The 16,647-nt window shown below is 30.0% G+C and overlaps 1 protein-coding gene and 1 long non-coding RNA gene across 2 annotated transcripts in view; one reads left to right on the top strand and one right to left on the bottom strand.

Moving 5' to 3' along the window:
• Positions 1-16,647, bottom strand: part of LOC142322029 (uncharacterized) — a 285,094-nt gene that overhangs the window by 38,757 nt on the left and 229,690 nt on the right. The window lies entirely within an intron of this gene.
• The window catches only part of LOC142320982 (putative G-protein coupled receptor CG31760), a 904,980-nt gene that overhangs the window by 879,682 nt on the left and 8,651 nt on the right, over positions 1-16,647 (top strand). Inside the window, exons 9-10 of the mRNA XM_075358981.1 lie at positions 3,852-3,990; positions 16,278-16,383. Coding sequence (XP_075215096.1) covers positions 3,852-3,990; positions 16,278-16,383 — 245 coding nt within the window. The remainder of the gene's footprint in view (positions 1-3,851; positions 3,991-16,277; positions 16,384-16,647) is intronic.

The raw sequence follows: 16,647 nt of genomic DNA, 5'->3' as shown, positions 1-16,647 counted from the left end.
AGTTAAAACTACCATCTTCTTTTCTTTAATTATCTTGAAAATATAAAGTATTTTAACACTACATCATCTTGGTAAAATCAATAACCACTTTTTTTTTGTTTACGGTTAAAAGCCATCGATTACATTTATTTAGCGGAAGTTTTACGTTGAGAAAAAAGACAGAATTGACCGTGGGGTAATGTTTTTTAAAACATTATTTAACAATTCACTCGTATTTATGTGAATAGTAAAACATCAGCAGTGATTATTATGTGTACAGCCATATTACTACACATTTTTAATTAACTAAGGATAAAAGAATAATAAACAATAAAATTGTTTTACGTTATTAATTTATTAAGAATGTTAAAAATGATATATGTAAGGTGCCATAATTTAATGATTACAAGCAATCTGATGCGATGAAACAAGTCGCTCACATAAATGTAATAACCAATCCCAAGAACAATATGACTCATGCCAGCCACAATGAAGAAATTTGCCTTATTCCGGAGAGTATTTATATACTGATAAAAATATTAGTAATTTATCATATCAGCAAGCCAAAACCAACAAAATTTAGCTTATGTTCAGTGAAGAAAAAACAATGGCAAATAAATATCTTCTATCTTGTTTTCTTATTGTTTTAATTACATATATCGTTTGCAATAATTATTTTTTATTTATAATAAAATACACAAATAATTTTTTTTTCTCCGTCGATTTCCCCGACCCTTGGAGCCGGATTCGCAACCAAGCATAAGCTCAGCTCCAAGGGGGTGCCATCACCTCAAACTGCCTAGGAAGGGCATAAGGCCCAACCCAGGCAGCTGGGAATCTTCCTTGCTTGTGCCATTCCTCAAATGAGGTGACCCCCATAGGGTTTCCCCCTCACCATAATGCCTCGCCTCTAACGAGGAAGCCCAAAGGGATCTCCCGCCGGAACTATGATCTTACTTTTCCCCCCCAACGGCATTGCAAGAGAGTACCTACCCGATCATCGAAGATGAGACGCCGGAGCCTCCCACCCCTTCTCAATGAAGCTGTCCCTTGCAGATGCCACAGCGTAGCTGTGTACATATTCATGGTGATGGCGCAGGTGGGTCCACCGTACATCCTCTACCTCCGGGTGTATATCCGTGCAATCTACATGACAAACAGCGTGGTTCCTGTGTGCAGTTTCTTCTCCCATGATCGGCCGTACCGCAGACAAAACAATGACCATTTCGGTCTGGACCAAGACAAAACTTAGCCCTATCTCAACACCGAAAGCAAAGGTCACCTGAAGCACGTCGAGTCATCCGGCAGGTCACCTAGCAAATGCGGATGCGCCCGTCGGATAGCAGTTTCTCCGCAAGAAGAGGTGGCACGGCCAAAGTGACCATTTGTGTTGACCCGTAGGCCAGCCCCATAGACAGAATTTCCATGAACACTGTCTCCCCAATGACTTTATGAAGCTCCTTCATGTACTCATACCTCGTTGTATGCAAGTCTAAGTCCTTGACAACAACATGGGTCCTCCTGCCATTCTTCCCAGTTAATGCTGCGGTAGTGCCCTCGACCTTCTCCACAATGTCTCTGCTGAGTTGTTCTGTAACATCACCGTCAGCACGCACCCGGAGATGCAAATCTTCTCCATTATCCTGCCTTTCGGATAAAACTACCGTGTCCCCTGGCGACACTGCACCCTTTACGGAGTGGAGGAGGTCCGCATAGGTCTTCCCCTCTGCCTTAACTACAACCATGGTGGTTGTTGGACCCGGCGGAATCTTCTTGCCTTTAGATGGCTGCGCTGATGTCAAACTGAAGAGATGAACAAAGTACTTCATCTCCATCCGCCTGGACACGTACTTTACAGAGTGTCGTAAAATCTGACCGGAACGCCCCGAAGATCCAGAAAAGCAAACCAGGTGATCTCGTACCTTCTGCAACACACGTGGAACTGATCTGCATAAGACCGAAGCTACTCCACGGTCATCAACCGCCAATCTAGACGCCAACCGCCAATCTAGACGTATCAATCACTATTGTGGTTGATACGTCTAGTCACGATCAATTGTACCGCCGCTGTCTTCTCCAGATAAATCACGAGCAGAAGACTGCACAGCTACGACCTGACCCGCCTTCAGCCTTCCCGCGCGAGCCAAGTCCCGGGTCCACGGGCCTTGCGATAATTCGGTACATGTCGCGAGTGATTGACGCCAGCAGCCACATCAAAAATTCACGCAAACCCCACTCCCGCCGCCAAATCAGAAATGTACTGTACCAGCGTAGAGGATTGGAAAACATCTTCCAGCCAGCCTCTCAAGACCAGCCGCTCAATATCCGCGTCCGCCACCCCACTGTCAACAGCCCGGTGAAGTTCATCAAAAGACCAGGACACGGAACGCTCCAAGCCTCCGTCTGGGGTCTGTGATGCCACAACGCTGATTATATGGTACGTTTGAGTAGCCTTTGAGCTTGTCGACAACAGCTTTGCAAATTTCAATATTACAGAGCATACTAAAATTCAATTATATAAACCAGTTACATATTCCAGAAAAAACCGTAATTTCTTTTTCATAGTTCCTACTTTCGAGGATCATTTGGTAAGTTCTTGAGACAAATAAAGAAGAAATAAGATTTTTCAGAATTTGTATTTTATTTTTTACCTACACACCTTGCGATTCAATATATTTAGACTAACGACTACTCACTTAATTACTTAATATCCACATTATAATGTGATTTGTCCAACTCTACAAATTTAGGTCGTATCAGCTTTGATCTCATTATCTGAAATTAATCTTTGACCAACGAGTCGTTTCTTCAGTTTTGAGAAGTGGATGTAATTACTGGGAACCAATACCAAAGAATACAGCGCATGTAAAAGCATATCAAGGTGTAGGCTATGAGTTCTGCAGGAACAACTTGAGGCGTGTAAGTAGGCGCATTATCGTGCTAAAAGAGCACTTCAAACGCTTCACTCCTAGAGCAGAAAGCTTTTTCATACTAATAACATCATGTAAAATTTAGTAAACATGGTGTATGGAGATTGAGATATCAGGAAGGCATATCTTTAGTCAGTGATCACTTAGTACACCACTGTGAATTTTTCTGATGATATCTTCCATTGTAGCAGACTTTGGGGTCCTCGAACGTTCATTATTTTGAATAGTTGTACGACCATGTTTAAATTCAGCACGCCACTGTCTTACCATCACAATCGAAGGTGAAAAACCTTTGAAGTGGAGAATGTAACTCTTTTTCTACATCGGTTGTAGTTAATCATTTTAAAACAAAACCTTTTGTAACAGCTCAATGTTATTAAGTTTTCAGAAAATGTCCAAACCTCTTTGCTTTATTAATCACAAACAATTAAATTTAGGGGTCTAAAACTTCGCAGTACGCCGTCCTAAGGAACATTCTAGACAAATACATCGTCATTTGGTCACACTTGTTCTACCTCTGAGTTACATCGAGATCTCCCCGAATGACCCTAGTAAGTCTAATGGATAATAAACAATTGTTCATTCGGTAGTCCCGAGATCGAATCCCGGTCAGGCATGGCATTCTTACACACGCTACAAATCATTCATCTCATCCTTTGAAGAATGCCTAACGGTGGATCCGAAGGTTAAAAAAAAACAATAGTTCAAAAGTGTAACAAACAAGGCGTCGTATTATGTATCGAAGAATGAGTAATATGACAGAGGTAACAATGATCACTATAATTTTTTTTCATATTTATTTTTTCCAAAAATTCTAAAATAAAATTTATCATTTATATAACATGATTAAATAGAAATTAAAAAAAAACTAATGAAAGTTAAAAAAAAACTATATTTCACCTAATGAAGTATAAATTTTAACTATGATATTTTCTGTTTCAGTGGAAGTTATTCTCTTGGTATGGGGTATAAGATTATGCATAGTTGTGAGAAAGGCTCCATCCGAGTTTAATGAGAGCAGGTTCATTTCAATGGCTATATATAATGAATTTCTTCTATCTTGCTTTCTTAATGTTTCCATGTAAGTACATCTTTTTCAATGTTGATCTTATGGTAATTTATTATAAACAAAATGATTAATAGGTCGACCTATTAATCATTAATAAAATATACATAAATTTGTAGTATTTTTATCAAAATAATTATTAGGAAATAAATAATTTTATAATTTGATTTTTATTTTTTTATTCTCTTTTATTAAACCGTAATTGTTGAATGATTTTATTTTAAAAGTGTGATAGATCAATCCATTATTGGCACTGTAATCTTTTACTCAATTTAAGAAAAAAAGAAAAACACTTTTATTAAGATCCAAAAATATAGAAAGATTGAACTCAATTAAATATTGTATTTATTTACATTAAAAGAGTACAAAATCAAACAAAGGGAAAAGAAAGGCGATAAAGTTAAGGCCCACTCTTAATTATTAACCTACTCATAACATTAAGAGTTAAACAATTACACAAAAAAAAAATTCCTTAAATTAAAACCTTTATATAAGCTCACTACAGACACCCAAAAAAATTAAAATAATACATAGAAAAATTGAACATTTTCAGTAAATCTTATTAACATATCGAGAAAATCGAGATTTCGAAAGAATGAAAGAAAATCAAACATCTTCATACAATTTAAAACGTTAAGAAAAACAACACTTATGCACACACATGCACATACTCACTTCGCACAACCATGCATGCGCGCGCGCGCGCACACACACACACACACACATCAATCGTCAGTAGTAAGTAAGCTACACCATTTTTCAATACCAAAACTGTCACCTTCAGGATTATCTCTAAAAACAGTTTAATGATTTACCGAACTTCACACGTTATACTAATGTATTTTTCATTCGCGTTATCAGATAACATTTTTTTTTCACATTCGACAGCTAGGTACAACAAACGACTTGTTTACGTAACTGTTCAATTAGTAGGAATAACCTACTTTAGCACATTATGCCGAGTATTCCTTTGATTTACCTCAGCAGCAAATACAAAGTGATTGAAATGATACTCTGCTTGACCTAATTGAAGTATTGAGTGTAACATCAATATACTGCGTTCCTTCATTAATCAAGTTTCATCACACCCAGCACTCTATATTACCGACACACATGATCACTTCACTTTAAAAAAAAATTGTAATATAAAGAGTTATTTTGAGCTATTGTATGCCAATGAACCATTGAAATATTACAGTAAGACGTCACAATATTAGAAGTAAGAATAATTGGTAATTTAATTAACGTTACCTTAACCTGCGATAAAACTGGTCTATATAATTTTTCTAATACATTATTTAATTATTCATGATAAATTTTGTTGTTAATATGTTTAAAGAATATCAAAGATAACCTACTTTTTATAAAAGTTATTTTGGTAATAATTTGAAAGATTCTAGAGAAATTCTAAAAAAAATATATTCACTTTATCTGATACCAATTTTATTTCAAAATACCTAAACAAAATTTCATCACAAAATGTTATATGATATCAAAATTTACTCTGTTTTAAATATACCTTTTATCAAATTAAATTATTTTTTTTTAATTTCTAAATTACCTATCTAAGTGGCGGAGTGGTCGACGTCTCGGGCTTTCATACGGAGGTTTCGGGTCGAATCCCGATTAAACATGGCATTTTTCGTACGCTACAAAATTTCCATTTTCATACTACCACGTAAAGTTTTTGCAAGCTTTTATGGTGAATTAACTCAAGTGCAAAAAATAAAAATTTTTGAAAAATTGTTGAAGTATTCTCGTCAAAATAAATTTTAGTATGTGCAAGTTTTTTTTAAATTATTGTAGATTAAAAAAACATATTTATACCTTGTTAAAATAAAGAACGTTAATCTATGAAGCACATTTTTGTATGTATTTAGAAACGCATTGAAGGATTAAGAAAAAAAACTTGTATAATTAAAACCCTTTCAGTATTTGTCAGCTAACAAGAAAAAAGAGGCTATCTAAACTGAGCACACTATATTATAACAAACATCTATTTATTATAATTCAATTCTAAAGAGCGTACGAAAGAAGACGTTTTTGAAACTAAACAATCAGGATTTTTGTAAATTAATAGAGGGGCTCAAGTAAAATTGCTTGAAAGTCTTATTTCAAATATACAAGTATATGTATATTTTTTATATAAAAATGGATTATTTACTAAGCAACAATTGTGAGTATTGACTATCCAAGCCCTTTCGGATTATTCCTCCATCTTCAGGTATTACTGATAAATTATGAAATTTATGGTTGTGCATATAAATTTTTATAAATGGGAATTAAAATGAAAATAAACTTTAAAATTGTTATGTTCATAACAGTTGATTTTCAATAGTTAAAATAAGTCAACGTTAAAAGAAAAAACGTTTTGTCAGTAAGATATTTACAACTATTGTGCAGTAAAAATTGAATCTGTTAGCCAATCTAATAATTAATAATTATTGTATAATTTGCTTGAATAATATATCATTATCAAATCTCATATATATATGAAATTTGTCCAGTATATACTAGCTTTATGAATGTTATTAGTGTATTCCAATATTTCAAAAAATTCGTTTGGATTGTAACTATGTCCATTCTCTACAATATGTTTAACAAATTTAGATCGATCTTTATTATTTTTATTTATGCTATGTTTTTATTATGATGTGTTCTTCAAATTTAATTGAGAATGAACGATTTTGTCATACAATATATTTCACATCACAATTTTCATATTTAAGACTATATACTCCTTGTTTTTGTAGATCATATTTGTTATGATATTTTATTGTTTCAGAAGGGTCCTTATTATTTGTGTAATTTATTATTTTATTGTTAGTTGTATACGCCGTTTTTAATTTAAATGTTTTATTAAACATATTATAATTTATATTATATTCTATTTTAGCGTATTCTTTTATAGTATTATTATTTGTTAGTTTTATTTTGTCCTTTTTTGTGTATTTTATTTTTTATTTTCGTACATAATTTACCTATTAAGTTTTTTCTATCGTAACCGTTATTTAATGCGATATGTTTAATGCTATTTATTTAATTTTTTAGTTTTATATTATTGTGTTTTAGGTATTTTATTGTTCTGTAAATCAATGAATTAAAAGATGCTTTTTTCTGATTCCACAGATGAAAAGAGTTAAAGTGTATTACAGTTTGGTTGGTTGGTTTTCTACATGATCAACATCAATTTTATTATTATTATTAAATAATAAAAATATATGTATATATTTAAACAATATATATATGAACAGATAACTATTTTCCGTAACAATATGCCGTAATCAAAACATTAATTCAAGTATATATTCATAATATATTTTACACTATTATGAAAATATTAACAATTAGAATTTTAAATTACTATGATTATTACATTATAAATCAATGAATATGAGGTAAGTACATTCAAATCAAAGTAAAAGCTATGCTAAACAGTTATTGAAATGAAATAACAAACAGAAAACGTCATACGAAATAACAAACAAAAACCTCAAGATATGAAAATAGAATGTGAATGCTCATGCCAATTTTTAACAAATAAAATTGTTAGTTTTTGATTTTATTTTTTCTATTTAATATGAATAAATAATTTAAAATAAATTTAAACTGAACAACTGGAAATTCTTAAGAGAAATAACTTGGAATTTGGACGCCGATCGAATTAATTTACACTATTAAGTATCGTTTAAATAATAATTATTTCACAATAATTAAAAATTTTTAAATTTTCGTTAACTCTTTGTCTACTTCCATTGAGGAACAACAAAACTGAGCTTCTGGTAAATTCCAAGAAAAAACAAATTTTCCTGCTGAGAAGCTTTTTACCCATTTCCAGGCTAGAGAATTCCTTTATAAAAAACACTGGTTTACCTTTACCTTTTATTTGATAATAACGATTATTTATTATTATCCTGGTAGATTTTTTAATTGGATTATATAAGACGAATGAAAACTGTTTTTTTTTTGCTCCAGTTCCTTTCGAAGTTGCAGGTATAAAAAATTCAAACAATTCATGCAATACATGAATTGAATGAAACATTTGAAAGCATAGTATCTATCCAAGGAAAAAAGCAAAGATTTGCTGATGTATTGTCTTATCGCAAAAACCAAATATGAGTTAGAAAAAATCCAATGACCTATATTTATTGACTAGAAGAAAACTTTACCGCGAAAAAAATGAGAATAAAACAAAAGGTTAACAAATATATAAAAAAGAGGGTAGAATCATAGTAAAACATAACATACCGGCATGATGAGAATATTGCTATCTAGGTAGAAAAGCTACAAATTATGGAAGGAGTAATGTAGATATCAAAACAGATCAGCAGAAGGATGAAGAACTTTCAAATAGAAAAACGTTTTTCAAATCAAACATAGATTTAAAGATTAAAAAAAAATCTCAAAAACATTTATATGGCGTGAAGAATTTTATGATAATCAAACATGTACAGAAAAAAATAGAACCATTTGAAATTTTGTGTTACAAAGATGTTAAAAATTAGTTAATTGATAATATGATTACTAATTTTTAACATGCCAGGTTATATTATTTATTAATGATTGAAAGGAATGATGATTAGCGTCATTCAAGCGACTAGCGTAACTCCAAAAAATAATAATTCTGTAACTTTTTCTAAAACAGAAAAAACAAAATCATAAACATTTTAAAATTTTTATGTAAAGTAAATATAAAGTTAATGGCACTCCTCGAAGCTGAGTTAATACTTTATTTTGTATTGCGAGTCCAGCTCCGTGGGAGGGGGGGGGTAATAAAGATGCAACGTAAAAAAAAATATATATATATATATAAAACACATAAATAATTATACAAATATTTCGATTAAGATAAATATAACATTTTTTTTTTTTTAAATTACTGTAAAACAATATTTTCACGTATGCAGTAGTTATCGAAATGATTTATCATGAATCTCCTCTCTCTCTCTCTTTTTCTCTCTAGATTTTTGGTGCAATTTACAACTTTAAATACCGTTTAAGTAGATATTTTATAAAACAGAAATTACTTAAATACAGCTGCACTGAAATATTTGCTAGTGGATAGACTTAATCTAGAAAAAAGCGAAGTTGGTGAAGAGCGAGTTAATTCAGAAAATTTTAAATGGAAAGATCGATTTAGTAATAAATACTACAGTATTATGATGTAAAATAAATCTAGAGATTTCTCATACCATGAAATAGAATTTTCAAAATATGAAGAAACTTATATTTGTAAGATATTAAAACATCTATCGGTTCAAAGCTATAAAGTCAACTAAAAACTGCAGAATGTTTTTACGGTTATTCTATCCTTTCCTGTCATTGGAAATAAATGTTATCCTATTTCCTTTCTACAGTGTTTTGCGACTTTATTTTCGTAACCTTAAATGTAAAGTAATCATTATTTCTTACTTTTTTTTATCTTTTGTTTAATCCATTTAATTTTTAACCAACTTAGTTTTCCAAAAATACACTGGTAATACACTTTGTCAATGTTTTCATTAATCAGTAAAATTATTGCATAATTTTTTTTTTGTCTTCGATCCACTTTCTACCTTTTTATAATATTTTTAAATTTCTAATACTAATCTTAATTTTGAAAATTTTGGAAAGTTATAAAATTCAAATGTATTTGATTATTGTTATTAAGAACTTATGTAATGGTACTGTCATTAGGATGGCCAATGGAAATTAGACTTTACATACTTATTTAGGTTTAAGACAAGGGTTTTCGTTATTACGGCCTTATTTAATTTTTATTTGGAATACTTGATTATTCTATGGAAACGCAAGTACCATTGGTATACATTTTTCTGATAGCTATTATTTTAATTCACTTATTATTTGCTGACGTCATGGTCATCTTAAGTGTCAGCGAAGATGAATTGCAGTATATTTAAATTATCCAAGTAGTCTGGTAATTATAATTCAAAAATCTCTATTGGGAAGACAAAAATTATAGCGTTTAAACGAGAAGATTATTCTTAATATTACTGCCTTTGAACAGGTGAATTTTTTTAACTACTTGGGAAATATTCTCCATTTGTTATGAATGAAGATACTCACAATAAAACAAATAGATTTAGAAGTATTTATGAGATTATAAACCAAAATATAAGGAAAAATCTTACGAAAGAAACTATTTTATAGTTATACAAAACAATTGCTGCTGTACCTACTCTGTTATATGGCTAAGGCTTGGGAGTTTTAAGGAGAAATGGATTAAGCTCTATACAGAACACGAAAATGAATTTCTTAGGGGACCTGAAAGGTGTAACAAGAAGGTATAGAATGGTTGGAAGAAATTGAATACTTCTTCATAATGGATTTAATAACAAATCATAAAGAGTGATGGAAGGAACATGTAGGAAGAAGAAAGGATTCAAAGACAGAATCTTAACTATGCTTCGTCGGGAAGGAGAGAGGGCGAACGACCGGGGAACCACTGGAATACCGGAACAGGTCTGTGACCTAAAACGTATTATGTTAATGATCCCGTATAATGGTAATCTTCCCGTGCTTTTTATGACTTTAATGGTTTTTATTCCATTTTCTTGCTGGGATTCTGATCTGTAACTGGAGTCAGATAAAATACCTAAGTCATTAGTTTACCAATTTGTTTGCATTACGAATTGTGCTTCAATAGTTTTTTTTTTTTTTTTTTTTTTTTTTTTTAACTGAATTTTTACGGGCATCGACTACTAAGGTCATTAGCCCTCGTCACATTCTTTAAAAGAAATTATTATCTCCATCAGGATCGTCATATGTAAGGGTGTAAAGGGCCCTTACATTTTATTTAAAAACACAAACTTCACAATAAACATTAAAACATGAAAGACAAGGACAATCACAAACACTTACGGGGTGTAAAGGGCCCCAATATTAAAATTTGAGATAGGTTCTCAAAAGACCATGAACTTAAAAGTAAAAATTAAACTAATCAATACCATATCTTTCTTTCTTCTACGAAGTCTCATTTATAGTTTGCTTAAGCACCCTCGGGGCGACCAGAACCGCCGTTGAGCAGTATAATTACTTCAATAATAATTACTTCAATAGTAATAATTACTTAAATACTTAATATACTTCATAATTACATAATTACTTAATATACTTCAACAGTATAATTACTTCAATAGTAATTTTATTTTATTTGCTGCTTCAAAACCATAATCCGAAACAAATTTCTTTCAGATATCTATTTTAGAGAGAATTATTTGATTTTCACTATCATATCTCTATGAATCATTATTGGAAAAGAATAATTTTGAGCCAAACATGCTAAAATAAAACTAAAATATTTTAATACATCATGTTAAATTTATTCGATTGTGTTCAAAATATGTAACAATTATTTTAAAACTTTTATCAAGGTTTAGAAAAATCACTAAAAAAAATACTTAGGCCCTGCATATTGTTTTTATTTTACTATACTTATATTTTTCCCTAACCATTATTGCGCTACTTGAACCTTTCTCTTAGTTTGAAACCATACATGTAATTATTAATTTACGTACAAACCAATACAAGAGAAATTACAGTAAGAAAAAGTAGGTATCCTTCTATGTATGAAGTGTTTTACATTATGGTATATGAGGTAAAAATACAAAATGTTTAAATACACAAATACTCATTCAGTTCTTTATAATACTGAGATCAGAATCCATAAAGGAAGGCTTGAATAGTTATTTATGAATGATAACTGAGAGAAGAAAGAATCCGAACAAATTTGATTGTAGAACGACAAAATTTGAAATTTAAACGTCGGAAATTATATCAATAAAGAAAATATGGTTCAAAAAGAAATAAACCGCCCACTTGGGTTCAACTATTTTCATATTAGTTGAAATCAAGCTCAGCTGAACTAAAATAAACTGCTATATTAAACCTGTATCCACGTAATATTAAAATCAAAATATTCAGAATACTCATTAAATTTGTTGAAAATATCGAAGTAAATGAAATTTCTTTCGGTAGACCGGTCAAGTATGTTCAAAGTCCCGTGTGTTTTCGATTGAAAATAAATCGAGTAACGATTTAGGTTACTTGATCGATTTCTATTTTTTTACAGGATCCCATTATAATACGAAACTTTGTTTTTATCCTGTAAGAAATTGTACAGGAAGAATTCAGTAAGATACGAAACAGTATTAAGAATACTACATAAAAATAAGTTGTATACATTTTGTTCATCACATCTCTTACGTTGAGATCTAGTATATAAACCGGTTTGCAACATAAATATGTTTAGGCCTATTGTTGAATACAGAAAAAAATGTCTTACATTGAAATATAAAAGAAACGTCATGTAGTAGGAAAATGATCGAATGAGAATTTAAGCTTGATAGAATGCGTTTTGATTTCATTTTTTGCATAAAGTTGAAGATGGAATTTTCCATAGAGTTCCATGTAGATAAAGTCACACTAGCTCCTAAATAATAATTTTTTTTTTTAAATTAATGATCACTTATTTTGAAAATAAATTCAGAGTTAAATTTCTGTTTTGAAAAATCGTGGTTGTATGCATGAACAGTGTTCAATATAAATATAAATAAATCATGAAAAATACTTAAAGGATTGTGTTTTATATAAACTCGTATGTCTATAAAAATTTAAGGCAATAATTTAATTTAAATCGTAAGGCTCAAAAATCTCCAAACTACTATATTAGATTCATTAAAACTTAAATATGCATGTTAAAATTTGATAAAAATTTTTTGATCGTTCTTGATCGATCAGGATCAGCTGATCTCGGTCGGACCACTTCCAAAGTCTGAATATTTATAGAGTAGTTACTGTGGAACTTTAATGAGCTCCAATAAACAAAAAAATAAAAATAAATAAATAAGAAAGCTAATCGAAAAACTGTTCTGTGCATAAAATTAAATTTTTATTCAGGATTCCTAAACACAATCATTCATAAACACATGATTCTTATTTATCTAATGAAATGAATTTGAAGGTACGGAAGGTGTCGTTGAAACATCCTATTTCAAAGATTATAGAGGTAGCGTCACCGCCTCTCTGTTAATTTGTCATACTTTCCAGAGGGGGCGCTAGCGATACTCCTCGATACTTTAAAGTATTGGAAAAAACATTTTTTAAGCCTTTCAACAAATTATACAAAAGAGTAATGATGTTGTTATAGAGTAAATTATGAAAAAAATTGCTAAAAGAAAAAAAAATTATGATTAGAAAACAAGTGAATTATGTTTTTCTTCGGTAGAACTGTCAGAAACTCTTGAGATATTTTTTCTTACTTTTTCCTGTAATAGAAACTGCCATGGTATTTTTTTGTCAGCTGTCTTTCAAAGTTTTAGATTGTATGCACATATGTAGTACTGCACACAATTCAACATAAGTAAAATTCAGATTGTGTAATGCCTGTATTTCATTTCGCGGATGAAATCTCCTTTTTAGGGATCATGTTTTCCAAATATTTTTAAATGATAGTTCTAATACACGTATATAATCAAACACTAAACTGTAATAATTGTTTTAAAAATAAAGTGATATATGATATATATATATACATTACAATCCCTCTACTGGATTTATAACTGAAAATTTACTTACTCAATATTTAAAAAAAACATATAATAGTTGTACTGTAATAGTATTAAGTAAATAAAGTAAATCTCACTTTAGGGAAAGGTATATATATATATATATATATGTGTGTGTGTGCGTGTGTGTGTGTGTGCGCGCGCGCGCGCGCGCGTGTGTGTGTGTGAGTGTGTGTGATTTAAAATTATTCTATTTTAATTATAATTCATCTGACGGATTTTTAATTTCCATCACTTGAATCATTATGAAAGTGATCCATAGTTCACATCAGATAAACATACAATTTATCTGAAATCAAATAAGTTTTATATTTAATAAAACCATTTAAAATTACAAATTTTAAAATATAGAAAGTAGAATTTAGAAAGAAGTAGTTTTATCTAATTACAGTGGGGAAAATAATATACATTATTCCTACATTTAAAAAGAAATCTATCTTTCTTATTAGATACACAACGTATTAAAAGAAAATTTATTAAAGAAAGTACAGTAAATTATTAAAATATAATAATTCTATTCTAGTGTAAGGATGATTTTATAATATTATAAAATTTCATAATTAAAAGTTGTTCACAATTATGAACTCTTCTATTTCTCTCTCCAACTCTCTCTCTCTCATTCACTTTTTTCTGTATATATCTATTCATTTAATCTATTTACACCAAATTGTATGTTAACTATATCCTGTATCTGGATCCTCTAGCATCACAGGAAAGCTATTTTTGCAGCGAAGCTATCGATGTTGATCATTTTTCCAATTAGAAGAGGACCAATAATTTCGAGAAAAAAAATTTAAGATTTAAAATTAATTTTTTTAATCTTATTGAAAAAATTATATGAGTCTCTTTATTTGAATATAAGCCGAATTCCGTCATGAATCAACTTCGATTTTAAATATTTGTTTTTTGTATGAAGGGTTTAAAAAGTAACAAATAATTTACTTAATATTCAATAAAACAGATTTTAATTAACTTCACTATTCAAGCAATGATGCAATTGTCCGTATCCATCATTTTCTATAACATATTCTCACATTTGATTAATAAAGTAAGTTTTTCATAAATGTCCTTTTCAAATCGGACTAAGCTAATAAATTTAATCTATCAGCACAAAAGAATGCATGATTCTAATAGCTGCAAACCTTATGTTTTGAAACTGGTAACTATATTGTGTTACCTTTAATAAAAAATACTTTCATTAGATATTAATAATACACAATTCCATTATTCTATTATCATTTTAATAAATATGTAAGGTAATGTACAGTAAATATATAGTGTAATTATTGCCTGTGTCTTCGTTGAAGTGGATTTTGAATTTGTTCGTAGAATAGATTTTCAAAAGAAATATTAGACTTTAGTTAGAATTCTACCGTAATTTAAATTTGATGATTTAGTGAACTTATTGGCAAATTAGTCTATTTACTTTGGAAGGATTTTGATTTTGTCAGATTATTTCTAGCTGTTGTATTTTTCTTGAAAATGTTTTTACACTGCAAACATTTTTTTATTAGTGATGTTTACCGATCGTTGACGATGTGTTCTTTTAGGCGAGTAAAAAACAGCAGAAAAAATTTCTTTGAGCATGATCACTTCGTTAACTTTTTAGAAGTTTTCCCTTCGGTGCGGGGACGACCAGAGAGTAAGATGAGCCCACTCTTGAACAGTCCACGTAAAACTAACCATCGACTGTGTGTAAAATGCCTAATATTATTTGTTACTTTTAACGTTAAGTTAGTCAAACATCGATATCATGATTTATAATAATATATAAATTAACCTTATCGTGTGATATTTTTACCGATTTATTAAGCTAAAACCAAACATTTTGATTAAATGTACATAATTAAATTTACTACAAATTATTTCTTATCGTACAATTTTATATTTTTGAATTCGACAATAGATGGCAAAGAATCGAATAAATTTGTTTTCGTACGCTTCCGTAAACACTTATGATTTTGAATCGCAACTGGGAATTATACAGATATTGAAAATATAATGAAATTCAAAAACAACGAGAACCACGCAAAAATACGTTGAGCGATAAAATAATAACGTTTCGCTTCAAACTGATCGATAAAATGATGGAAAAAAGTGACCGAGGTCGTCTCCTAGAATGTAACCATTATTCATTGATTTATAATCACATATTAATAAGATTTAGACTTTTCATAGAAAATATTTTTCCAGCCCCTTGTCCCCAAATTGATTACTAAAAATGGTGAAAGGTGTGCCTTTTGTTTTCAAATAAAAGTTTAATAAACACCTTTTTTCACAGTTGTAACACACAAAACTTTTATTTAAAAATTTAGACTTTTTTAACAACAAACGGAATTTAACAAAATCCTTTATTAGTGGATACCTTCATTATAAAAACAACGTGTCCTTCAAGATTCATGAATACCCCAAAATTCATTAACCTAGACTAAACGGTTTGAGTTATGGGTTTATGAGTTCAGGACAATCTATTTATATACTGTATAGAAGTTATTAATATACTGCAGTTTAATTAAACTTGTTTATTTGTTAATTTAATTTTGCCCTATAGTTATAACATAGGTCAGTATCAAATGTCAAGGCATGCAATATTAGAACATTAGTATAATAATATTACGCCACTTCTTTTTGTAACTCGTAAAATTCTATGTTAACTTTTCAATATTTGCATATTGGTTAGATTTTTCTTAATTATATATATTTTATATTTTAATATTAAACATTTGTAATTTTCAGGTTATTTCTGCAGTCTCCAGCAAACCCAGACTTACTGTATATAATATTTTTCTGTCATACTCAACTAACTGTAACGCTGTTACTTTGCTTAATTTTTGGAAGCAAGGTAAGAAAATTATTTTTGATTATTATAGTTTTCAAAAATTTACTATTTACTACAATGTTATTATATAAAAAGGACTGGTTAAATATTATTTAATGATAACAGTTATTATTATTCCTCGCGTGATTGTAGTTTTAATCTGCACTGACGGGATGCACCAAGTCGGTACAAATACTATTATGATTATTAAAGAATGATCGGACAATGTTGCTTGTTCTGAGTATGACTGATTTCTGGAAGTCTCTCTGTATGTGTATATTGAGTCCT

This window comes from Lycorma delicatula, chromosome 3 (assembly GCF_047948215.1).
Source record: "Lycorma delicatula isolate Av1 chromosome 3, ASM4794821v1, whole genome shotgun sequence".
Lineage (NCBI taxonomy): Eukaryota > Metazoa > Arthropoda > Insecta > Hemiptera > Fulgoridae > Lycorma > Lycorma delicatula.
This window is presented reverse-complemented; position numbering and strand designations above follow the sequence as displayed.